Source organism: Polyodon spathula, chromosome 6 (genome assembly GCF_017654505.1).
Source record: "Polyodon spathula isolate WHYD16114869_AA chromosome 6, ASM1765450v1, whole genome shotgun sequence".
Taxonomy (NCBI): Eukaryota; Metazoa; Chordata; class Actinopteri; order Acipenseriformes; family Polyodontidae; genus Polyodon; species Polyodon spathula.
Window position 1 is genome coordinate 58767310 of NC_054539.1, and position 20142 is coordinate 58787451.

General features: G+C 36.0%; 1 protein-coding gene across 2 annotated transcripts; it reads left to right on the forward strand.

Moving 5' to 3' along the window:
• Positions 1-6324: 6324 nt before the first annotated feature.
• Positions 6325-16912, forward strand: LOC121317403. Of its 2 annotated transcripts, none has more exons than XM_041253298.1 (4): positions 6325-6407; positions 8476-8965; positions 12679-12801; positions 14701-16912. In XM_041253298.1, the coding sequence occupies exons 2-4, from the start codon at positions 8494-8496 to the stop codon at positions 15099-15101; spliced, it is 996 nt and encodes a 331-aa protein (XP_041109232.1). In that variant the 5' UTR covers positions 6325-6407; positions 8476-8493; the 3' UTR covers positions 15102-16912. The 2 variants fall into 2 exon arrangements, with proteins under 2 accessions (XP_041109232.1, XP_041109231.1); XM_041253297.1 differs by lacking the exon at positions 6325-6407 and adding an exon at positions 6414-6627.
• Positions 16913-20142: the final 3230 nt, after the last annotated feature.

Here is a 20142-nt window from a genome sequence, read left to right on the forward strand (position 1 = left end):
AGATTACTGAAAAAATACTATGATTGTTGACCCAGTAATGAATGGAAAAGGGCCATTGATTTTAATGCTAGTGTATCAAAACATATTATTAGCATTGTACAGACTGTAGCACTTCCTGGGAGAACTGACAGCACTGTACCCACTTCCTTGGACTATCTAATACAGATTGTTTGCCAGGAATAGACTGCAAAACCAAGACCAGGATTGCTGATTTCACACATAGGTGCATTTACCCTGCCATTTCTGATCCGGAGCAAATGTATCGGTACATCTGATCATGATCAGTGATGTTGCGTTTACACAGCCATTTGAGCAGGACCAACTTTCATGCAACCTGAGGGCTTCGCATGCGCACTTAGAGCGCACGAGTTATTGTACCTATGTTATGTATAGTTCATTGGGGGGGAGGGTGGGGGTGGGAACGGACAAAGTTCTGCAGGTAGTTCTATAAACTGTTGAAATTGTGTTGGCAGGATAATAACAAAAACAAAAACAAAAAAAAAAAAAAAGGTCCAGGAAAAATGAAAGACATCAAAGTACATGTTTTAAAATGACGCAAACCAAAAAATGACTCCTGTATAAACATTTGTGCTGTCAAAGAAAGCATCTATTGACTTTTGACTGTGAGAATCTGTGGTTAGATTAAATTGAAATGTTAATCGCAAATTACACTCAATTAAGACAAAATGCAACCCAGTAATTTTCCCCGCAGATCACTCTTGTGATAATATCTTTTATTGGTAATAATGTTTGTAGTAAGTAATATTATTTTATAACGCAAGTAATAATAATGCTTATTATTTTTATAATACGACCACAGAATGGAATGAGTGCCGGTACCAGCTTTATATAACTGTTCTGGTAATGGATAATTGATTTACTTTGAAGTACTATTTAAGTCAAATAAATATATTGCTAGATTTGTATGTATGCATATACACTGGAGGAAATGTTCCAGTCTGGCACCCGCCTTCAAAACAAAGGACGTCACTGCACAGCAGTGCAAGCCAGAACTTGAGCCAGTCGAGCGTTTACAGTGGCAGGATCAAAGGCTACCGATGCATTTGATCCTGATCTGTACAATCTACCCTAGAGGTACATTTGATCCAATTGTCACATGTTTACACTGCCATTTCTGAGTAGGGTCAAATGCTACCGATGCATTTGATCTGGATCACAAATGGCAATGTAAATACGCCTAATGTGTAAGTGTGTTGCACAAGGCAAAGGGATGCTCCACAAAGTATTAACCCCACTCATCTTTTGCCAGTGGTTCCACAATAAACAGATGTTTTTTCAAACTTGGATGTCTATTTACTTATGTCAAGTCTCTGTATGTTCCATGTGGTTACATCATCATTTTACATTTATATGATTAATGTTATTTATTCCAGACCAAACAGAAAATATTGGTCAAGCCCTGAATATGAGAATTAGTCTGTTGTAGTGCCACCTACAATGACCCTCCCCAGGCCTGGAGCACCACAGAGATAAGACCTCCATTATACACTCCTATGTGGACCTCAACAACAGATTTGCCTGGAACATGTTACTTATAATTGAGTTGCTTAAAACTTTAAACACTCAGTGCCCAATTCATTTAATTATATGGTTATGGGAGGGGTGAGGAAGGCTAGGCTACATTTTGGTAGGCAGTTTGATCGAGCAATTATCTTATTTAGACAAATAAGTGTTGTCTGTCATCAATTGTGCTACTAGGCTAAAACACATCACTATATAATTTACTATACAGTGCTTTGTATGACTGATTTAAATTGATAGTGTATTTTTTTCAGAATGTTTTACATAAACTGCAAAATACTTGTTTCTTTTTGCTGCTGTAGAAAGGTATATCATTAAGATGCTGGTGGACATAGAGGAAAGGCTTGACCATAACACCAGATTATTAAATCAAATAGTAAATCCCACTCAGATGCAGAACAGAGCAGAGGTGGATGAAATGCCCAAAGAGATGACATTGCCTATTATGAACAATCCATTAGCAGCTAATGCAAGAGATACTGCAATTGAAGCAACCACAAAATCAAGGCTAAAATATGCTGGTATAATAGGGGTGGAGAGAGAAAACAGAGATTCAGGCCGTAAGGTAAACAAGACTTAAAAATCAAATGTCTAATAAAATGTGTTACACTGCAGTCAGTAATGTCTGGGATTGCTGGGTATCTAAATTTGTTATGCTGCAATTTACCCCAGAAGCTAATAATTGTGCTGTGTTTTATATTTAACTTAAATGCAATATTTTAAGCAATAATCAATATAAAAATATCATGGACTAACCGGTTTATAAATAAACCTGAGAAGTGGTCTGATACTTGCCAAGCTTCTAATAGTTATTTATGAATATAATTAAACCATGCCATATTACAACACTGTACAAAAGACAAGACAGCTCTAATCGCATGATACAGCATTCACCTTTTCTGATTTGTATTCTACTCCTTGTTAACCCCTTATGTATATCCTTTTATGTGAAATTAATATTAATTTATGTTGTAACTACTTTGTAACAAAACCAAGCTAGATAGATTGTATTTTAATGTAGTACACTACCAGGGAATTAACTTTTCAATATAGCACCTTTTTATATGAACAATAACAATGAGGAATGAATATGATCCTGCATTACTATATATATATATATATATATATATATATATATATATATATATATATATATATATATATATATATATATATATAATAAATTTTTTTTGCACGTCCAACCAATCGCTGAAAGAAATTCAGGTATATATGTTTTTTTCTGTTATTGTGTTATGTCACAATATTGTGTTACACACTTTGTTAAATTTTAACTTTAAAACACATAAATTCAATGTATTATTTAAAAAAATGTAAATGACTATTTTGTTCACTTACATGCACAGTTGTATAGTTAATTACTCCTTTGACATATAATTAGTTCTAGCCATGGTATACTCTACAAGTTACTGTTTTGCACCATCTGCTCTTATATTGTTGTGGGGCAGATAACTTAATACCACAAACACAGCATTCTAACCAAATTCTAGGTTAAGTTTTCTACAGGGTAACAACATTAACTGAGACACAAACTCCAGAGTGCAGCAAATACCATGCAACGTGAAGCTACAGTATATGCATGCTAACATTATTTACAGGGCAGTTAATTGGGTATTGCTTCATTTTTACACTCACCTCAGTTACTTCCAACATAGCATTGGTAATATCAATATTTATTCATTTAGCAGATTTTGTTGTTTTGGTTATTTTAACATACTAGTTCAAATGCTGCAATATTACATACTTAAAAAAATAAATGAAAAATGTAATAAGAAAATTAAATACTTAAGCAATTAATACTCAAACTTACCAAACATTGAGGACTGTCTGGGTGATAATGGGTCAAAATACAAACAATGACGTATGTATACAGAGAGTCATTTGCCAAGGTTGGATAATAATTGGATTCATGTTTGCCCAATGTTGGCACTGGGCCAACGTTGGAAGCCACCGTGGGCCCAACCTTTCTTGTTATGTTGGCCCAATGTCATTGTGCTATCTGGGATCCTTCTATTACTGACATTTTACAATATATGCATAGTTTTGAGAATCTGGGGATATAAGTAAACACCTGCCCATAAGTCTATACTTCCACTTGTACAAGTAGACTTTGCTTACATATCTCCATCTAACTAAAACAATTATTATCCAATTGTGTGAAAGGGCATTGTTTAGCATACACCACACTTGAATTTTACATCATCTATTATAAGTTGATCCAAATTAGATTTAAAAAAAAAAGGAAAAAAATATATACTGGCTAATAATGTAATGAGGTGCCAGTCTGCCTGTCTTCTTTATTTTTACTTGATTAGGGCATTCTTCAGTACAAGTTATTGAGAGTATCCAAACCATATGCAGTATTGGGAAAAATAAACCTCCACAGTTACAAGTTACTTCAAAAAATTGTAACTTGGAACAGCAACTAGTTAATTTGAAAAAAAAAAAAAAAAAAAGTTAGTTACAAATACTTGCTTCTCAGGCACATATTTGATAGATTTTTTTCTGCTTTGGTCAGGCTAAAAATCGAAATGTTATTTTAAGATCTAGCTATCGAGCCCACCAGTTTCCTTCTCTGACTCCATTTTTAAGCAAGATGATTTGAAAGATGCTTTTCCGTCACGACAGGTTTAACTTGGACTGATGAATCACTTTCTGCACACTATGCATTAACCACAGACCTTTTTAAATGTAACGAAAAAATAACCAGATCAATTTTTTTCACATCAAATGTTACTATGTAATTACCTGTCTGAAAAGGAACCATTAGGGTTATAAGTTACTGAATAATATAAACAGATTATGTGTTACATATAATGTCTTACTATTCAACCTGAAGGTTTAGCAAGAGCGAGCCTACTGGTGCTAAATTATCATCCTTTAGAAAAAGGGGCATTCAGAACAGAAAATAGGAGACACTTTTTTACACAGAGAATTGTGAGGGTCTGGAATCAACTCCCCAGTAATGTTGTTGAAGCTGACACCCTGGGATCCTTCAAGAAGCTGCTTGATGAGATTTTGGGATCAATAAGCTACTAACAACCAAACGAGCAAGATGGGCCGAATGGCCTCCTCTTGTTTGTAAACTTTCTTATGTTCTTATGTTCTAACCACCAACTTCAATTCGTTTTTACTGATAAACGGTATTAGACACAACCGTGCGCTGTATATGTGTAATCGCTTCAGACCGAAACGGCAATATTAACAAATCGAAGATGGCAGACCCGAGTAGCCCAAACGTTCAACATATTAACTAAACAAGAGCTTGTCAATTCAGCTGCACTCCATGGTTAGGAAAGCTGTGCTTTGTGGATAAATTGTATTGAAGGGTTGGATCAGTGGTACTCAACTCTGGCCCTTGAGATCCAATCCAGTCCAGGTTTTTACTCCAAGCAGGTTCTAATGTAGTTAATTGAAGCTGCTAAGACTAAAAGCTTTTACTAATTTTGGTCCTGGTTAGAATAAAGACCAGGATTGGAATATATCTCCAGGGCCAGAGTTGAGTACCACTGGATTATTTTTACAATCAACAACTGATTTGGCTTGAACTAAAATCTGTGATTATAGGCATCTATTCAAACCATGATTTTTTTTTTTTTTTTTTTTAAAACACCACACTATATATAAATTTTGCTGCAAAATGAAGAGGCCTGCGAACACAACACATTATTTTACAATATTTGAAAACCATAAAATTGCCCGCATACATTTTTGACTTGCTGATTTGATTGACAATTGTGTAAGCGTGCACTGTGAAGACATGTTTGCGAACAGTTTCTGCAGTTAAACTTACCACAGGACACAACCCTTCTCTCCTGTGTATCATGATCAGTGTGGGCGGGTCATGTGAGTAGTCCAGACCCGATGAGAAACTATCCTCTATGGGTGGTTAAAAAAAAATCTACTGGGTGACAGAATTAAATGTTGCTGGCGCTATATGAGGTAGCCTGGTGCTAAAGCGCCATAACAACAAATTGAAGACACCCCATGTACCCGCAACAAATTTACGACCGCATCCGTGTCTTCTGCCATGGTTTCCATTCCAACTGAGCTCGTGAGAGCTTCAACTCGCTGCCTCATTTGGAATTCAAGCCAGAACCTGATGCTGCAGTGGTTTGTTTGCGGGTATATATTTGAATTTACGTAACATGTAGGCTACGTTAAATGTTTAAAGTAACGTTTCATAATTTGTTTATTCCAAACAAGGCAGTCCACCAAGTAATGCTCCTTGATCTCGCACTCGTGCTTCCTGAATGAACAACATGCAAATATAATGAGCTTTTTGTAAACTTTTCTGAATATTCACTGTAGATCATCTATTTAAGATATACGTTGGTCTTAATATTGCTTATTGTGCCAGTTGTACTGTGAGAAATACTTGTATGTAATGTCAATGACACGATGTAATTTAAAATGAACAAACGCGAAGACTATGTTTTGAATACAGTGAGCTAGTCCATCAGTGGTCGCAGTTTGCAACAACAGAAGACGATTTGTGATTTGCAAGGCACAATCGATAATGCATGGCACAATCGATAATGTCCACAGTTTTTGCTTTTCTTTTTTTATTATTAATCACCGGTATTTATTATGTAGCTATTATGCAAAAACAAGTCCCGTCTAGAAATGATTCATAATAAAACAAAACGTTAGTCCTCAACCGTAGTAAACAGGAACGACGTCAGTATCTCTTGACCAATCATAGTATCTACCAAAATTCCAGACAAAGCCTGAAAGTTTCAATGAAACCTTACTGACTGTCTAGCGGAAGCTACGTAGAGAGTAGAGTGTGTAGGAAGCTAGACTAATTTTCCTCTTGGAGAACAAAGGCAGTACTCTGTTGATAGGTGAGGTTGGAATGATATGTTTGGGGATGTTGACCAGACTTTCACATAGGTGTTTGAAGGTAGTGTACAGGTAGTGCTGGCTAGTGTTCCCAATAGAGCTTTTGCGGTTAGTTTCGGTTTCAGAAAATACTGAAGAAAATAACATCCTGGTACTTTTGTTGCTGAGTCAGTGCACGGTGCTGCTGCAGGCAGGTCATTGCTGACAGTTTTAGTCTCTAAAGTAAGATCATTTATTTAACTACATATTTGAATTCAACTCTTGTCGGTCGGTACTATTTCTTTTGGCAAATGTTTATTATGTAGTATAATCCGAATTATTTTTAACACTCTTTTGCTTTCCCCGAGTTGGATAATCTGCATACCGCTGCGTAGCTATATCACAGGGGGGACTAGTACATTCCATTGGACCAGTTCGTTTACGGTTTATACATCAGAACTTGTAATTTAAAATTAAAGCACTTGTGTACTTTTGAGCACCACACCGATATTAGTACGGGTGAAAGGGAATTGCACGCCCACTTCCTCTAGGGGGACATTACAACAAGCCGTGTTATTCTTTGTAATGGAATATATATATATATATATATATATATATATATATATATATATATATATATATATATATATATATATATATATACACATACACACACACACACACACACACACACACACACACACACACACATACACATTCTAGTATTATGTTGTAATAGGATAAGAGAAAACTTCCCCACAATTACAAAATAGGTGCAGTGTGTTGTTATTGTACTCAACTCTCCCAGTATAACGCAAAATGTGTAATAGTTTACAACACTACATTAAACTGATTAGCAGTTTACACTTTTTATACTATAAAAACACATTTACATTTAAAATTTGGCATTATTCATTAACCTGCAAGTAGGTACATTGTCCATTCATAAAGTAAATTGATATTTAGCAAGTAGCATAAACATTATGAAAATGCATCAGCTGCATATCTGCTGAAAGCATTACTGCAGTAGTCCATACAACATTCCCTCAACTACAGAAACTACAGCTTTGTTAATCTGTACAATGTAATCTTAAATTAAAAAGTAACATAAATAAATAAGAAGAATTACATTGTATTATTTCAAAAATCAGAATCTCGAAGAATGCAACAATCCAGTTGTGTTTAAACTTTTATCTTCAATAAAGTGGTGGTGCTGAGAGACTATGTATTCCTTCAACCTGCTTAAACTACCAAATCCATGATAATCTTTCTCATTAAATTCAGTAAACAAGTGTATTCAAAATAAACAATTTGACTAATTCAGAGTGCAGATTTTCCCAAATAGCTGTATAAATCAAATGTAAAAAAACCGATTTAATATATATATATATATATATATATATATATATATATATATATATCTATATAATATATATATAATATACGTACCTTTATACAAAGAACACTGTTGCTCTGTTATGTTGTGTACTGTTCTGAGAGACGTAAACAAGACCTCTTATTTGTACTGTACTTTTAAGACAGGGTTGTACTGTAATTCTTTTGTACCAATTTTACAGTAATAACTGGTGCCAGTTAACAGTACTTGTGATACTTGAATGTTCACTCTTAAGAATAATGTACTCTTTGTTCAAGGATTGCTGTAACCAACTGTTTTGTTTCCAGTTATAAACCAGAAATGTATCCTAACACACTTTTAAGCTACATAAATACCTAGCAATCTTTAAATCTAAATAGATAGCTGCATTTTGGGGTTAGTGTTATTGTTGGATTGGACTTTGCATCCAAATGTATATTTAGTATGCCTTGTCAAATTTCCTGCCTCCCGCAGTAACATTGCACTACATGCACACCTGACTGCATTGTTTGAGTAGCACTGCAACACACAGAGCTCCATTTTCACGGCCTTACTATTGCAAGGCTGTTCATGTCAATGTTAGCAAGTGGTGGTGTCATTCTTATTACCAATGCCAAGTTGTGTGGGTGGGCTTTTTTTAAGTGTTTTTTTTGTTTGAATGATTTTGTGGCTTGAAATGTGTTTTTTTTTGTCTGTATATGTCTTTACTCATGTAGCACAGAGACACACACAAGATGAATACTGCCACACAGAATTCCACAGGAGGCTCTTCTAGTGGCACACCCGGGACTTCATCAGCATCTCGTAGATGGCAGGAAGGCCCCACACGAAAGAGAAAGCAGAGATTTTCAGATGCAGATTTGGACCACCTTCTGGAAGAAGTTGAAAAAAATCGAACAACACTTTTTGGTACTCCAGAGACTCCCACCAACCCCCTTGAGAGTAGCCGGACCTGGGCCAAAATTGCTCGGAACATCAGTGCTGTTGGCAAGGTCCCCAGAGATGGCACCAGCTGCAGGAAGCGGTGGAATGATGCCAGAAGGCAGGTTAAGAAGAGGATGGCAGACCTCACAAGGGCCACTTGGCGCACCGTGGACACCCTGACACCGTGGGAGATGAAGGTCGCCAGCCTCATTCCCACAGAGGAAGTAGAAGGCCTTGGTGTTCTTGAAGCAGGCTTCCAAACCCCAGAGTCATCAGAGGATGGTAAGCACATTGCAAGATGAGTCATCAGCGGATGGCATGCAGACTTCCATATTGTTTTTAAGATGTAAGTGCGTACTGTCAGTAAATTTAACAGAAAAGCATTTTCATATAGGCAGCAAGGTGCTCACACTTGCAAGGTCAAGCATATTATCTGGCTGTGACCCAGACCTGCCGAACCTCCTGATTTTCTGTCGAGTCTCAAGGTCTCTGGGATCTGTCAACGATCTCCAGGTAACTGAGCTTGTTATCGCTGACCATAAGTAAATACCAGTCTCCATAGTTCACTTAAGGCTGGAGGGTTCCAATTCACTAAAAAGTCTGTCCTTGCTAGCGCTATCACTGGCTGCTTCAAGGTTTTATAAAAAAAAAATAATAATTGAGAGCGATAGGTGGAATCACTCCAGTTCATAACATCAATAATTTTTTTTTATGGACATTTGAAACCAGGGGCGCCTAACTGTGTTTAATAGTGGGGGGGCAAAGGTAGAGAAAAACTGCCGAGGGAAGCGAGGTGACATTTTTTTGCTAAGACGCTCTGGTAAACCTCATTTTTACTGTTCAGTCTTTTTGAAGTTACAAAATTGGGCATGTGTTTCAGCATAAAGTATAAAATATTTACTAACTGAGCATTTATTAAGTACAAAGACAAGTAGCACCAAATGGCAGAACCAGTTCCAGTGGTATATCTGCACAATGCTGTACAGTGCCTATAATTCCAACATGCAGCTTATTAAAGGGACGTGCTAAACAAACTTGAACAGTAACATGTATAAAATGTTATAATATGGCTAATTTATTGATCGATATAGTTACATATGCATGTTAACAATTAAAATATTCCTTGCTCGGCATTGTTTTAAATGTAGTGCTAGATGCTAGAGAACTTTTTTCACATTTTGACATCAGACTGCTGAGCTCAGTTATTGCAGCAGAACCAGCTGCTACAAAACTTTCGGAAAGTAAATGCTCGCTGTAACAGGGCAATGCCTGGTGCTGATAGGTTGAAACAGTAAGCACCCTCCCTCACACAGCAATGCTAATTGGTTGAAACAGCTGATTCTCGACAATATTACAGGCAATGCAGCTCAACCATACACTGCTCATACTTTAAACAAGAGAACAGTTGTGAGTTTGGCTGCACTGCCTGCACACTCACTTCTTGCACCCTTAGGCATCAAAATACTGTAGCGATCCCGCTTCCCGCAGGCAGGCGCATCACACAGGGCGAGGCAATCCACACACAGGCGGAGGGCAGGCACAAACCCGGGACCTCTCGCACTAAAGCATAGCGCTGATACCAGTGTACAAAAGTGCCGGCTCCTTTGCAAGGAGTGTATAACGGGCTTATGTCTTTGTATGTGATTACGTCACCTACCAGCCCTGCTGCTGCCTTCCCCCGTGCACGCTACAATAGAGTAAATAAATAAATAAAAATTAATGCGCCAAGTGTGTGAAATTTTTCTGCCCTAGACCAATGGAGTCGATGATATTCTGAAATCTAATAAAAGATTTCAGTACCTCATCATGAGCTACATTGGTAAATTTGAATTGCCCTTTTTATCGATCAACGTTTATTTCTACATTTGTTACAGTCATTCAGGGACATAATATACCTAAATGTTTATTATTAAATGAATGAGAGTTTAAATTATTAGTAAGTACACATGTTTCGATATGAAAGATGAACATTAATATCAGCAAAGAGCAACTAAGTTACAAGTTTTTAATGAAAAAACAATTGTAGACAATTTTTTCAATAAAGTAAAATCAGGCTTGTGTGATGCTGAAATGCCACTTTGTGATGGGAATTAAAGATTTTGTTGGGAATTGAACTTAAACTTGAACTTGTTCATAGCCTCACGGCAACATTACCCTAATTAATTCTAAAATCCAAACGTTATTTAATTTTTAATAATGATCTGATATTCTCTCTTCCGTACCTTATTTTCTTTTAATAGTGGTCTTGTACTCTCTCTTCTTTCAGATATTTTTGCTAGTAATAAAAAAAAAGATGCCTATATCTAAGCATTAATATTTAGTATTAATGGTTAGGCGCCCATGCTTGAAATAACCAATGATAGCAGGGATTTCGATTTAGCTGTCCATTCAGAGAAGAGGGATGTAGTTACAGAGAGTAGCGTTGGCGAAGCTCGCTCATGCTTCGCTTCCCGAACTAACTGAATATATTTATTTATGCCTGTTACTTGAAGTATTATTTTGTTTCCCACAGTTATAGCAGTCTATAAGGCTATACTGTTGTGCGGTCAAGCTAATATTTCAACAACAGTAATACAGAGAAGAAGTGTTTTGTTTTTTTGCTTTTGAATCCTCAGGGCTGGAATTTGGTGGTAGGCTATTGAAATAAACAGTAAATGTGTGATGATTTGTTAATAACCAGCAATCTGGACTTCTACTTAAACATTCATAATCTATTGTTGTTTTCTCTAAAAAACAAATATCATTCCAGCCTATCAGCCTCATTCTGCCCTGATGCATATTCATATGTGTAAGATGCCCACTGAACCTTTGATGCTGAACCCAGCATCCTTGACGGTTGCAAATCGCTTTGACAATTGGTGCTAAACTGTTTTTAAATTTTACCATCAGAGAGCCTGCTGGTACTAAATTATTAAATACCCCCCTAATCAATTTCCCCTTACAATGACAAACCTCTCCTGTGTATGTGGATGTGTGCGAGTGGGTCATTTGAGTAGTCCAAACCCAATGACAAACTATCATCTATATATGAAACATATCTACTGGAGCCAGAATTAAATGTCGCTCATGCTATATGAGGTACTCTGGCCTTAAAAATCTGGTCCTTGACGGTTTGAACTGTGGGAGGAGGAGGTAGAGATAGACAGTGGCTGATATGATATATATATATATATGACTACTATATATATATATATATATATATAATGGCTAGAATTACCGATCAGTTTTTTTAGTCACATCTTTAAGTGAAATTACCTTATGCACAATTTATTTTTAACAAGTAAAACTTAAAAATAATAATTAAAAAAAAAAAAAAAAAAAAATCCTGTAATTTCTCGGCAACGCAGAACTCTTACATATATAGATTTTTTTTTTTTTCTGAATAAATCATGCAAATTCCCCACACACGCAAGCAGAACTTTGAGATGCAGTAGGGCCGTTCCGTTAAATTGTAATATTTGTTACACTGGATAAACCATCAATATCAAACAATGTATTAGGATCTAACTATTTTATATTTAGCCATTGCTTATAATTCTTGGACCTTGTATGAGTGTCTGTAAAACATGCATTTGAAATCGAACAAGTAAAATAGTAAAAATAAATAAAGAAACAACATTACTGGTTGAGTAATGCCATTCACAATAGTATTGCCAGGACTAATTTCTTGTTATAAACAATGCAGAAAATAATTGTAAGTAAATGTTTAAGGCATTTACAAAGTCAAGGTAAATAATTAGACTAAAATACGATTTAGTAAATTGTTTGATTTGCAGTTTCATCCAGGTGATATTTCTTACTTATATATAATCTACATGGTTGCACTATTTTGCTGGAATGTTTACTCTCTCTCTCTCTCTCTCTCTCTCTCTCTCTCTCTCTCTCTCTCTCTCTCTATATCTATAATATCAGATAGATATCTCTATATATATTATATATATATAGAATATATATATTAAAATTTATTTTATTTTTTTAACTAAAAATGTTTTTAGTGAAGGGTTGGGCACAGGAGACACAAGTGCTTCCTTCAGATGAGGAAGAGGCCAACACTTCTCATCGCAAAGGCTCGGCTTCGTACATGACTGTCTGTGAGCATGGTCACGCAGCGCACCAAGGTAAATTTAACAAAAATTATAGGTTCTGTATAAGGGCTTGAATCTAGACTGATCTACTCCAAGGAAAGTAAATATCTGAATCCAACTGTAAAATATAGCCTAGGTTAAAACTAACAAACCAAAAAAAATAATGTTCATAGTCTTGTGGTTATTGCACTGATGATGATGGACAACCCACTCTGACTCTTCTGGACACTGTGGGTTATTTGGCTATTCATTCTCATTCGTGGAATTACTGCTGTACCCAATGAACGTTCATGATGTGTCCTCTATATATGATATAACAAACTAGGTGACCAGGTGACAGAAAATTGTGTAGCTTTAATACGAGAGGGAGAATTGAGTTTTACGAGTGTTGACTGGTGTTGAGGTATAATATAAAAAAACAAACATAACATGATTGGCGTAACATTTGTAGTTTTCGAAGAAATGCAATTATATAATTTATAATGTAGAAGAATAAAGGGAAATACATGGATGCATGTCCAAAAGTTTAAATAGAGGTTAAGATTTTAAATATTAAACAAGATTAGGTACTGCGCTAAAAACTTTTTTTTTTTTTTTTTTTTTTTTTTTTTTTTTTTTTTTTTTTTTTACTATTGGTTATGGGTTTAATATAAACATTTTTGGTTGTGTAATTCTGTATAAGCCTGTTGAGATGCAAGTTGTAATCTGAGAATTTAATGTAAACTATAAGGCTTCTGTTTTTCTGTTTTTATTAATTTCATTTTTCGGTGCTTATTTTTTAGCTGTTTTGGAGTTATATGTAAATCTTTTTTTGGGGGCGGGCTTTCGCTTTTTGTAAACTGTATGAAATTATTGTTTTCGGTTACTTTCGTTTTTTTCTATCACAATATGTATAGTAACACGACAGTACTTGCACAGTTCTTTTGTACCTTCTTCCTTTGCTGTCTTCCACAACAAAATCGTTATTATTCACAGGCATATTCTGCTGGGGTTTTTGTGTGATTTATTTTACATTTTGCCACAATTTGCAATTATATTCTAAGTTCCACGAGCATGTAAATATGTAGTATTGTAATATAGCTTTAAATCTTGCAAGCAAGAACATCTTATTTTAAATCTCGCAAGTGTGTTACAATCCTCCAGTAGAAATGTAGGATGGGTTTAAAACATTTAGAATTAATCAATATGAGATACATTTCAGGAAGGACTTTTTGTGTTTCATCGGGTTTTTTTTTTTTGTTTTTTTGTTTTTATCAGTTAAAACCGAAAATCAGAAACCTTAATCATATATCATAGTATATCAAAACTCAAAAAGCCAATCCGCTTGAGCTTTATGTGCCTCATGCCACCAAACATTTTCACCTCATGGCTGAAAGCAAGAACATTTTGTAAGTAAAATTCCAAAACAAAACGAGCCTTCTGGTTGAAAGCGATCACTTGACTGTGGGGTAAGAATTATCTCAGCCATAGTGTGGATCTCGTTTTGCTTTATCTCAATTTACATATCCATACGTTATTAATTATTCTGTTTAAAAGGACATGAAAATGGTTATGAATACATAACCCTTAATTTCAATGAAGAAACAAAAAATCACAAGATTTACAGTGAACAAAACCTTCACCCCAAAAAAGTAAACCATGAACTATTAAATAAACAACCAATTTGGTATTTCGAGGTAGCCTATGGGAGGAGGCACGATGATCCGTCTCTCTATCAGTGCAGAACTGTTCAAATGATATACAAACCAGTCAAAAAGGAGCACTGCTGCCGCTTGCTGTCTGACTGCAGACTTCAATCCCGGGGAAATGGTGTCCATCACAGGTCACAAGTATGCTTGTGTTGTTATTCCGTCATACCAATTAGTTTACTGTCCTGTGATCCTATCTACTTTATTAATCCTAATTCATTTTTCATAATTTTTTTCTTCCCAGAAACAACAATGTCTGCAGGCAGGGAGCAGGGGGATGAGCCCGAGGCAGCCTCCATGTGGGATGAGAACAGCGCCCGGAGAGACTCCTCACCAGAAGACACACCATCCATTCGGCGTCACCGCATCACACCTGCCTGGCGACAAGCGGGCCTCAGCATAGGCTCTTTAGAAGCAAGGGGCTCCTCCTTTAGAAGGAGGTCCACTGATGAACAGCTCATACGGATGGAGGAAAGGATACTGGCATCTCAATGGCAGGCCAATACAGAGATGAGGGGCGTAATGGAGTTGATCCTACTGGAGTTTCGAGAGCTGAATTCGATACTCCGGCAAAGACTACCTCCAGCACCTTCTCCCTCTGGGGAGAGCTCCACTGTTGTAGATTCTAGCAGCCAAACAGAATAAAGATCCTCAGCATCCTGTTCTGTAAAGACTGAGCCTCGAGAATGTAGCGCCAGGTCTACAAGGTGTTGTGGCAGGTCCACCATGGAGAGCATGTGCCCTGTAGAAACAAGGAGAAAAAAGAAACTGTTGGTTGGGAAGGACTTTTTACATACAAACTTAAAGGGTTGTTTGAATAAAATATAATTCTTATTCCAAAAATGTTGTTTGTTGTATATTATCCAGTAGTTTCAACTAAGTATTTCTTTTTTTCACATTAATATAATACTGGAAATAATAAGTACTAATGAGCAGTGGAGGTTTAGTTGTTGTTGTTGTAGGGTTCATACTATATCCACTGTAAAATGTATTTTTACATTTTGGTGTTTGTCCTGAATATTCAACTTTTCATTATACAACATTTTTAATTAGTTATTTTCATAAAATGTATTGTATGTCATATTAATGCAGTTTTTTGTGTTACTTTTTGAGTGGATACCACAATGTCAAGAATTTGCATATTCTTTGGGATTTTTATTTATCTTTTACCCCTTATCAACAATGCAAAAACTTCCCTGACTCTGACAACTGATATCGGATGCCTCAAGCTCAGACTGGATGATTGTCAATGCAGCGACACATGTTGTTCCAGGTCAATGCCATGACTTGATTTTCTGCAACACGCTTTGACTGCTCAAGTGGAAATGTCAATTCCAGGGTTGGCACTGCAACTCATGTAAGCCTATTAAGGAACCTGAAAACAGTCAAATCTAAATCGCAAACCTTGTGGCAAAGGGAAGCACGATACTTGCTCTTTTATCGACTTTAGCATCGCAACAGCAATGGAGAAAAACATTAAAATAAACTTGTAAAGTTCTTTAACAAACGTTTCAACTAAAAGTCTTTATCAATGTCTTCAGTGGTATGAGTTTTATGAGTGTTCTTAGGGGTGGGTTGGTGCTACAGAAAAAGAAAATGCAATGGTCCTATCATAAGGAATCTGATGATGTACCATTCATCCTGGGCTGTGAACAGATGAACTATCAATAAGCGCTCTCGAGACACATGTTAGCAGAGGGCAAAAGAAAGAATTGAGTACATTGGACTACAAGTTAATGGTTAGGATAAAGGATCAAAGTAAGAGGTAAAATATATAAGCTGCATAGTGAAAGGGGTTATTTTGTTTATCTAGTGTCACTGAATGTGATATGTGCTGCTTGTTTTGTCTTTCATTGCAGACTGGGTATAGAACCAAGACAATTGCCTGATGTTAAAATGATGATGAATACAGTGATGTCTAGCAAGACATTAGAGCTGTTTAAGAAAATTACTATTTTAAAGTTAATTAGACCTCAATTGTGACATGATTAGTAACTTATTTGTATATGCCTTCTTTTATTGAATTCAGATTTTTAAAAATATATCCTATTAATTTTTTTATATTTTATATCTAACGTTTTTACATCTGGACAATGAATGAGACACATTTATTATTATTATTGTTATTATTCACAGAAAATGTATATTTCTAGTTTTATTTTGTTTAATGTTGGTATTATTCAGTAGCATTCCATGTGATTATTTTATTGAGCCTATCCTGTAAATTATGTTGAGAAATATATTTACAGAAAATAAGTTTGCTCCTCAGCAAAATGTTCAATCTTGGGTTCATCATTCCTCATTCTTGCATTTCTTGAAAAGCACTGCAGCAGTAAATCTTAAATAATAATAATAATAATAAAAAAAACATTAGTAAACAAAGTTGATCTTGAACTATTTATGACATGAGGTAAAAACTAAACAAACACTTCTTTGTCGTCTAATACAAACTTTTTTCCCCCACCTTTTTCAGTTCACGTTTTTTTATTCCTGAAATTGTTTTGCATTAGGGCAAGCAGGCATGGCAATGTATTTTTGTTGCAGGGGTTGGCTGAAGGAAATTCATTAACATTCAAATGAAACCAAGCAGTATTGTAGAACATCATAAGAAAGGTCTGTGGTACCTGTTACTAAACAATAGTTTGGCTGTTGTATTTATTTTATGAGATGAAAATGCTGACTTGCAGTAAACAGATGAGACATCTTGTGTCAACCGCTAAACTCTCGTGTTCTTGAGAGCAATGTGATTCATCTCGCTTAATAAGGACTGTCGATGTATCTTTCACACAAGGTGATTGCCCTTGGCAGTAATATTTACTTTGATTAAAATGCTATTGCTACTGTCCAGTTAGATTTAAAGTGAAAAAAGGAAGAGAAACCTCAGGCTCCTAGCATTGGGTTATATATTAGCAATGACTTTTCACTGTATAGCATGATCGTGTTGGTTTCTTATTTTAATTGTGAGGTGGGTGATTGTTCAAGGCAGATAGACAGTATTAGTCCATGAGCTAGATCCCCAAAAACATTTGGTGGACAAATTGCACCATACATTTTCTAAAAGCTCAGACTTTATAGAAATGTCTGGTGTACTTGTCAAAAATGTAGCTTAGTGGCTGAGATTGAGTTGTCATGGCAACCGACCCCAACAACTTTGACACCAAATAAACAAAACAGTATATCTCAGGAAATGTAAAGGCTACGGATGTGAGTAAACTATGTATTTATATGTTTTATGATACTGGCTATTCACTGGGGACATGACATTGGCTACAACCAAGGTCAAAGTGAAAAATTTTAATTTCAGGTAAAGTATAATATATATTTTCCAACACAGTTTACACGTATGGTCAAAAAAGGCTACACATGGTAATGTAAAAGCTTGAAGTGTTTATTTATTAAGATTAGAAATGTCACAAATTAATAGTAAATTGACATGAGCTGGTATCAAAACTGTTCAATTCCTAATTGGACTACTCTCAATCTGTGTCCTCGTCCGACGTGTCTAAAATACTAGCTGTTGCATCCTTTTCCTCCTCAGTCATATTTACAGCCTGCATGCAGGAGAGCACTTTAAACCATTTGTCAGACACTAACAGCCAGGTAATGTAAATGCTCCAAAGAATTTACATGCCATGAACTACCTCTGGAGTGGATGGAACTTTCATCCATTCAGTTGTCCCAACCATAGTCTGATTCAGGGCTGGGTATGTGGGGATGCGTCTCCAGGCCCCTACGCCAGACAGTAGCCCGGTAGTTAGCGCATAAAGCATGCAGGTAGAGAAGACAGTCTTCACATGGAGGTAATTGGCTAGATTGAGTGTCTCCCTTCTTAGCTGGTTGGTATCTGAGCTCATTTACCTCTAATATTTGATCCAGCTGTATACAGTTTACAAGTTAACTGCTGAAGTAGACAAGAGTTCTGCAGATAATTCCCAGTGTTTTCCTAACTGTGTCAATGCCTGTTGAAGATTGTCATACTTGGTAATTAACCATAAGCTAGGCAGCTTTCCTCATCCTCCGAAAGTACTAATGGAGTCACACCCTGTGTAAGCATGCAGTCCTTACAAGTACTCACAGACTCCTCTTCCAAGTGATGTGCCGAGTTTGCTTATATCTATGTATCGGATTCAGGTTTGTATGCCACATTGGACATAGATTTTTCCAGTCTCCCTGTAGAAGGCGAGGGCAAGAATGATCACATCTGTTTCCTTGGATACCATAAATAGTTTCATGGCTCCTTGATGCATGCTTTGCATGAAGCGATATTTGTGAGTTCGCTTCTTCTTGTGAGGTCATAAGTTAAGAAGTGCAGGCTGCTGCTTATCTACAGAGCCTGATACAATCTTTCTGGCACGTGATGTACTTGATTTTCTCGTCTTGTTTCTCTAAGAGGGTTTCGTCTATTACAGAAAAACTTGATGAGAGCAGTTTTGCTGGTAGAAGACCAAAGAAGTGATCTCCATTGTTGCATCTTGTGAGAAGGTCAAATCTTGCTCAGTAGCACTCCAAACTTTTAATAGATACTATAGTACACATCAAAGATCACATCTATCCTGTCACTGTCAGTTCCATCCTTCAAAGCTCATGCAAAGTTGATTGCTGCCAGGTCACCATGGGCAGGATTTTCAAACAATAGTTATTGTATCGAACTCCTGGTATAGTAATGAGAGCCTTGGTAGCAAGTGATTTTCAAATAAAATATGTTAATTCAATCAATCCTTTAATGCTTAAAAACATCACATATAAAATGCTGATTTATAATTATCTGGCATGTGGGTAAAAATTGAAGGACACAGATTAAACTGCACTAGTCATTTGCTCTCATTTGGGGGGATATTTTGCCACAGCTTACTATATACAACTTTTAATGTGCAGTTTGCAATTTTTTTTTTTGGTTAAAAAGAAAAATAATACCGTAAGCCATCTATGTATAGTATATTGGTTGGAATTTATATGACTACTTTTGTGTGTGTGTATGTGTATAAGTGCCATTTGTGTTTGTAGTTAGTTATATTATACACGTATGTAACACTTAATTATACATTTATTAAGCTTTTAAAATGATGATAGAACTACCTAACCTACCCAATACACAATTTGTTTATAATTAATTGTTCAGTGAATTCCTCTAATCATACATTTTCTCTGGTACTCTCCTCACCTCCTCATTATTTCGTAAATCAACATAATTTCGGAAATCATATTAGAACAATTATTTAATAACGAAATAGGCACAACCCCTTGAAAATACCAAAATCAATTCTACATACCGATTTCTTGATTAACACTGGAGTTATCATTTACAAACTTTTGAAAATCCTGCCCCATGTGCTTTCTTCTCAGCACTTTGTGCACAATAGCCATTCCATCTATGATACAGGCAGAAGGATTAGGGATTTTTTCAGCTGGTGGCACCCTTTTCTTCCTTAAGTCCAGGTTTCTACTTGATACTATAAAAATCATGTGTCCTAAGAGCTTGTGATCTTGTTTGAGGCTTTTTGTTTTGCTGGATTTTCCTATGCCACTGAAAGTTTTAAGTTTTCAGCCCAAGGTGGGCTTCTCTGTTTCTACCTGTTGTGACTGAAGGCTTTGTAGGCATCTCTTTTTTTCTTGGCCTGTATCCAATATTCCTGAACATCCACAGGTGCTACAGAACCAGCGGAGACACAGACTAGCTTGTTTGGTT